The sequence below is a fragment of the Miscanthus floridulus genome, chromosome 17, assembly GCF_019320115.1.
Source record: "Miscanthus floridulus cultivar M001 chromosome 17, ASM1932011v1, whole genome shotgun sequence".
Lineage (NCBI taxonomy): Eukaryota > Viridiplantae > Streptophyta > Magnoliopsida > Poales > Poaceae > Miscanthus > Miscanthus floridulus.
In genome coordinates, this window is record NC_089596.1 from 72,920,573 (window position 1) to 72,927,640 (window position 7,068).

The following is a 7,068-nucleotide window of genomic DNA, read 5'->3' on the forward strand; positions in this document are numbered from 1 at the left end:
TCTCTCTATACCAAGTACCAACGAATTTGCTTTCAAAAAAAAAAGTACCAACGAATTTGACGCAGTCAAACCCACACAGTTTCTACCCCCGTGGTTTCCTGTTCTGAAAGTAAATTAAAGTAACTATATCCTGTGTACGCCCTAGGTACGCAGCACTAGAAGAATTAGTGAATTACCACGAGCAGCCCGGAACAGGCTGTTAAACCTTTTGATTTATGCTCGTCACGGTCGATCGACCTAAACGGCTAGACGTACGTTACCATATAATATGTATCCCTACAGGCTACAGCGAGCTGTATGCCCTCTGTAAATCGCCAAGCGTGTCTAACGCTATATAAACGTGGGTCGACGACTCTGGTTTAGAGCCGCGCGCGGAGATCAGAGGAGCAAACCACGCCTCCAACGGGTATCTCTCGCCTACGCCGGAAGCAGAGAAGCTAGAAATGGCGATCAAAATGGATAAGACGTCCATCATCGTTTGCTCAGTGATCGGGTCTCTAGGATTGTTGAGTGCCATCCTGGGATTCTCGGCCGAGGGGACAAAGCTCACTGTAAGCACTGCCGATCTGCCTAGTTACTTTTCTTTCAGTTTTGCTGTCTTATTTCAAGATTCAAGTTCTCCTTTTGAAACCAACCGAATTAAACAACAACCTAGCGGCTAGCTATATGCCTATATCTGTTCATCAATCATATTATGCCACTTTTGTATCAGTATCCAGTTACTTGTGTTCCCTTCTTCTATTTTCTTTAATGGGCATGATAGATCTTGTAGAGCTCTGAACTTTGAATGCTAATGTTATTGACACGCGCTTAAGCTTGCCTGCTTAAGTGATGAACTCGAATCATGCTCCATGCATGCAGCCATATACCATACTGGTGTACGGCGACGACTGCCTCTACCCGCAGAACCCGGCGATCGGGCTCGGGATCTGCGCTGCCATCTTCCTGATAGTGGCTCAGGTCACCTTCTCGGCGGTGGGCGGCTGCTGCGGCTGCTGCAGGTCCCGCTCCATCCCTTCGGAGACCAGGAGGATCGTCGGCATCGTCTGCGCCGTTTTCTCATGGTGAGTGACTGTGACAGTGTGACTCCAACTGGTCGATCTCATGGGGAGCCCACTACATATATATAAGAACTCCCTTCGTCGTTTTGTGAGCAGGATAGCGGCGGTGATCGCGTTCGCGCTGTTCATAGAAGGAGCGGCGTGGAACGCCAACGTGGTGCGGGTGGCCGAAGCGCCCTACTGCCCCTACCTCAAGGACGGCGTCTTCGCCGGCGCGGGCGTGCTCGCCCTCGCCGCCACGGCGCTCAGCATCACCTCCTTCATCATGCAGCGGACTCAGCCAGCAGCTGTGGACGCGGCGGCGGCGCCGGCGCCGGCGACGTCATCGGCCGCAGGCACGCCAAACAGGCCAGGCGCAGCAGGCGGGCAGTCGCCGTCCCCCGAGGTAGTAATGGGCCACCCACTGTTACCCTCGGCCAAGCCACAGACCGACTACCCCGTAAAACCCCAGGGATACGAGCAACCTCAGGTCCCTCACCCACAAGGCTACGCACAGGCACCACCACAGACACAGAACCTACAGTCCCCTCCTCCTGCTGCTCAGGACAATGTGTCCCACGCGCCGAACCACCAGCTCCCTCCGCGCCCAGCCCCAGCGGCGGCACCGGCGGTCGTCGTGGCAGCCGCCGCAGCCTCGGAACCAAGCGTGCTGCAGGTCCCGCTACAGTACTCTGTTCCTATCCCGGCAGTGGCGCCTCAGTTCGGCGGCGTGGATATTCCGGGCGGCGGTCTCCCCTCTGCTGCTCTTCCGGCGGCAGGGAGCGGACCGTCGGCACTATCGACGGTTATTCGCAACGAAGTAGCGAGACAAGGAGTTAAATTGGCTGCGCATGTGGTGACGCAGTCCCTCTTTTCTGATAACAGCACCGTTGGGGATGGCATTCTTTCCATGATGACTGGTTCTGCTGGAGGCGATGCTGTTCAGGCTACAAATTAACTGAGAGGATGATGGTGCTTAATGCTCTGTGCGTTATACTACGTAGTCTTAGTTTGCTGTTTGTTCTTCTTCCTGTATTTGTCAGTAGCTTCGAGACTGTGAAGCGTGTCCCTGTCTGTATACCTACTTGTCGATCTGGTTTGAATCATCGTAAGCTCGAACTTTACTTTTCGTTATACCTGTAATGTAACTTTTTCCCGGTATCCATCAGAATTGTGCAGCTACGCTGTTTATGATAAGTATTTTTTGTATTTGGAGGCGATTACATGCTCTTTCATTTGCCTCAATCTCAACACCGGGCCGCATGCATGAGAAGAAAATGAATACAGCTGCCGTCACCATCACCGAAGAAGGAGCTGGCCGGCCCTTACGCCGGCTGATTTTAAGCCGTTTAGTTTTTCTTACTACTTTACTAAGCTGGTCTCCAAAGTGCTTGCCATTCGCTTGTCCCGTAAAATTGGTGATCTGATTTCTCAGTGCCTCGTCAAGCCACGATGTATATGCAAGGAAAATTTTTTCGGCACTCCTAGCGCCCGAACGTCATGACGGACGCCAGCGTCCAGACGTCCGTGGCTGCAGTCTGTTTTTTGTGCCGTTTCGTGAGCCCACGCTGTCCGGACATCGCCCGCGCGCGCCTGCAGTCTGTTTTCCACGCCTACGTTTCACACGCCCATGCAGGCCCCGTGTGTTCAGACTGCGCACTAGGACCGCTCACGCCCCATCCGCTTTCCACGCGCATGCACGCGGGGACGTCTGCGCCCGCCCGGCGATGCCCCAACAGCCAGGTGGGTCTCATTGCAATATGTGCAACACGAGATCTACTTTTCCAACATCCAGATGAAACACATGCAACATACGTCCGAAATAGCTGAAACACCTGCAACATACATCTGAAACACTTGCAAAAAACACTTGAAAGCTATTGCAAAACATATGCAACATCTACACCTGCAACATACGTCTGAAACACTTGCAAAAAAATACTTGAAAGCTATTGCAAAACATATGCAACATCCAGATAAAACACTTGCAACATATGTGTGAAACATATGCAACATTCAGATAAACACACTTGCAGCATACGTCTGAGAAAACAAATGAAACAAACGTTTGCAATATACGTGTATATCCATTGCCACATATGGAACATCTCGATCTACTTTTGCAACATACATATAAAATACTTGCAATATACCTCCAAAACATCCAAAATACTTGAAACATATGCTTGCAACATGCGCTTTCTACAAAACCTGACAGGCGGGCAGAACAATGTACAGCAGGATCCGGTTGTGTGGTCACAGTGGAGAAGGAGGATGGCAGCGGGCAGATGGATGCACGACCCCCGATGAGCGGCTGCGCTGCCCCTGGCGATAGGGCGCGTGCGGTGCTCCTGGCGAGCGATGCTCGTGGTGGAGGCGGCAGCTGCAGTCGGGCGGGTGTAGCTCGGCGCGGCGAGGCGGCAACAGCTGTGCGGTCGTGGAGGAGCATGCCATGGCGGTGCGGGAGCGGATGCAGTGGAGAGGAAGATTGGTGGGAGGCGTGGAGAGGAAGACATGCGGGAGGCGCGGCGCATCGTGGTCGCGGTGATGTGTGAGTTTTTTTATAAACTGTGGTGACCAGAGGAAAATGGATAGAAACATATAGGATAGCCTTCTGGAAGTCGGAACCCACCAACAAGAGTGTCCAGACGGATATCTACTTCCCAGCATAACCGATTTTTCTTAACAGACAGGGGGAGCTCTCCTACTTGCTTTATCTATGTCTATTTATATCTATTTATTTATCTTTTTTTAGAATTACATAGTACAACGCAGACGTCAACAACATACACGCACACTCACCCCCTATGAACACACGTACGTAAACCCTATCCCTATGGGCACCTCCGAAGGACTGAGCTAGCAGATCTCGAGATTTATGAAGTCACCACAGGCGCCTCGCTGTCGACAGGGAATGTCGCCTACCATTGAAAGTACAGCGCCGTTAAATCTTGAAATAAATCCAAAAAAATACGAGCACCCGTGCTAAGTCGATGACTTGAACTCAGATGGATAGATTTCACTGCAAGGAAATATACCTGCCTCTAAGTCTGGGTCTAGCCCATAATCAGTGGCCTTTCAGCCCAAATATGACTCTGTTTGGTCCGGCGTCCTCCGTCTTCCGCAGCGTCCGACTCAAGTCCGCAACCGAGTCCATGTCGTTTGGGTCCGTCCAATTTTTTCCCGCGCATTTGTTTTTTTTGTTTTCTCATGTGCTCAGTCATCGAGTATTGTTTTCTGTTTTTTTTTTCTGATTCCCGCTTATTCAAGATAATCTCTAATAAAAAAATTATCAGGGACCAATATTATGGTACCCAAAGAGAAGGAGCTAACAACCGTCGAACGCTGACTCATCCGCACAATCAAAAAGCGACTACACCGCTTACCGGGTCACTCCTCATCCGTCCACCGGGACCATGGGCCCCGCCCCAAGCTGATTCCGCCTCGCCCAACGTCTGAGGGCAGACTCCGTCTCGCCCGACATCCGGGGGTTGGCTCCACCTCGTCCGACGTCCGAGGGCAGGCACCGCCTCGCCCGACCCTCGGGGACTGGCTTCGCCTCGCCCGACATCCAGGGGCAGACTCCGCCTCGCCCGACGTCCGGGGGCTGGCTCCGCCTCACCCGACGTCCGGGGGCAGGCTCCGCCTCGTCCGACGTCCGGGGGCAGACTCCACCTCATCCGACGTCCGGGGGCTGGCTCCGCCTCACTCGACGTCCGAGGGCAGACTCCGTCTCGCCCGCCGACGTCTGAGGGTAGACTCCGCCTCGCTCGACCCCCGGGGGCTGGCTCCGCCTCGCCCGATGTCTAAGGGTAGACTTTGTCTCGCCCGACGTCCGGGGGCTGGCTCCGCCTCCCCCGATGTCCAAGGGCAGGCTCCGTCTCGCCCGACCCCCGAGGTCGCCCGACATCCGAGGGTTGGCTCCGCCTCGCCCGACGTCCGGGGTAGACTCCGCCTCGCCCGATGTCCGGGGGCTAGCTCCGCCTCGCCCGACGTCCGAGGGATGGCTCCGCCTCGCCCGACGTCCGAGGGCAAGCTCTGTCTTACTCGACCCCTAGGGACTGGCTCCGCCTCGTCTGACGTCTACGCGCTGCTCCTTCATAACTACGCGCGCGGATAAGGCTGGACACTCAAAGTCAACCGTAATACCGAGGACCATACTGGTGAGGACATCACTCCTTCGGATGTACCCGCTGATCCTCCAACCGTCATGCAAGGTCCAATGACACGGGCTCGAATGCGTCAACTCAATTTAGAGGTGAGCTCGTTTTTAAGCGATCATTTTTATACTTTTGATAATAGACTACTACCTAATGATGTTATCTTACTTAGGAACATTGGAGAGGGTCATGAGGGACTTAGAGGACGTGGTGGAGGCGATGATGACCAGCAAGGACGTCCAACAGAAATTGGAGGCCCGATCCAATATGATTTCGAGTCTGTCTCGGCCTTCAGGACCAGTCTGCCTTAAACTGGTCACCCAGGACACATCCGGACTCCGTTTTCGATGATCCACATATGGTTGGAAAGATAATTTGATAAGGAAGCCAATCCAAGTGGTCTCACATCAAAAGAACTTCAAAATCAATGGGAATCGTCAAAACAAGTCAGCATCCAGAATCTGCTAGGGTGCTGCGACACCGTCTTTTGGTCCGTTGGACCGTGTATCATGTTTGGGCCCATTAGGGGGCGCGTCTAGGGTAGGCGACGACCCTAAGACCTTTATAATCATACGCCACCGTCGTCATTAGGTTTTGGGTTTTTGCTTAGATTAATCTGTCAAGAACAGTTTCGCCGTTCATCGGTTTGTGAGACCCCAACTTCGTGAGATTAATCAATCATCTGCAATTTGGTTGCTTTCTTTCTTGTTCTTGCTTGTGTTCTTCGTTGCGCAGGCAGGGATTAGCCTTCTTGACGAGGTCAACCTGGTCCATGACTTGGTTGATAACCAGAGGAGCTGTGGTGCTAAGATTGCAGGGTTCGATCTTTCGATCTGAAGCCGGATCGGTGTGTCATTCTCCGCCACAACGATAGTTACCTCTACCTGACGGAAGATCGGGATCCCCGTCCCCGTTAAGTGGTAATCAGTGCTAAGGTATATCGTCAGGTTCATATTTATCCCCTAGTTTTGATTGTTTCGCATTCGTCCCATACTCCAGTGCCATACTCGTTTTTTTCCTGTCCTAGAACCTTCCGCGCCATAGCCTTTGCATATTTCAATTTCAGAGTCCGTCATGTTGAGTTTGTGTCCTAGTCGAGGTCTTGTTGCTGGTTAGGTCATGTTAGAGTCCAGTTCGTGTGTTTTCCCCCATCGTTTCCATCAAATCTTTGCTTCGGTGACTAATTTTGCGCACATTGTTCCCGTTTTGTCCTCTAATTCGGAGTCAATTCTTAAAACTGGTCTAGTTTTCGTATACGAACTCGGATTTGGACGTTCCATATATCAAAATCGATCAGAAAAAAAATTCGGATCCGTCCATCCCCTGATTTATTGGGGTCAAAGAATTTTAATTTGGTCAAAAACTGGTCACAAGATCCTCTTTTCGTGGTCACAAGCTTTTTGTCGTTTTTAAGCATGTCTTCTGAAATTTTCACAGGCCACGTCTTTCACTTGTTTAGGCTCATATTTTCTGTGGTTACTTCTTTTGTGCTCCTAAGTGAAGAAAAAATATCAAAAAAAAAGAAAAAGTCAAAATTTCCCAAAAAACGACAGCAAAAAAAAATAGAAAAAAGAGGGGCAAAAGAGGAACAATATCTAGAGGAGCACATAGAGAAGGCCAAAGTGAGCTGTGTTAGAGTGTGCTTTCTGGTTTCTTGTTTGTGTTGCTGTTGTCATCCACCATACTTGTTTTTTACACCCCTGTCATCTTGCTATCCACCATACTTGTTTGTTACACATCTGGTACTTAGAACATTTTAGACCAACAACGAGAACAAGTACTTTGGATTATAATTCAGCATTACTTTCTGTTACTGACTTGTGTGCCAGACATACATATTATTCTTTGTGTGCCTTCCAATCTCCACA

General features: G+C 51.2%; 1 protein-coding gene across 2 annotated transcripts; it reads left to right on the top strand.

The window, feature by feature from the left end:
- Positions 1-318: 318 nt before the first annotated feature.
- On the top strand, positions 319-2,237 carry LOC136518410 (predicted GPI-anchored protein 58). 2 transcript variants are annotated; one of them, XM_066512068.1, is made up of 3 exons: positions 319-551; positions 862-1,064; positions 1,158-2,237. In XM_066512068.1, exons 1-3 carry the CDS (start codon positions 444-446, stop codon positions 1,996-1,998), a joined length of 1,152 nt encoding a protein of 383 aa, XP_066368165.1. In that variant the 5' UTR covers positions 319-443; the 3' UTR covers positions 1,999-2,237. The 2 variants fall into 2 exon arrangements, with proteins under 2 accessions (XP_066368165.1, XP_066368166.1); XM_066512069.1 differs by having other exon boundaries at positions 413-551; positions 816-1,064.
- Positions 2,238-7,068: the final 4,831 nt, after the last annotated feature.

Coding starts and splice junctions, on each gene's coding strand:
- LOC136518410 (XM_066512068.1), top strand. CDS start 444: ATGGCGATCAAAATGGATAAGACGTCCATCATCGTTTGCTCAGTGATC. Junction 552..861: donor CCGAGGGGACAAAGCTCACT/GTAAGCACTGCC, acceptor CCATGCATGCAG/CCATATACCATACTGGTGTA. Junction 1,065..1,157: donor GTCTGCGCCGTTTTCTCATG/GTGAGTGACTGT, acceptor TTTTGTGAGCAG/GATAGCGGCGGTGATCGCGT.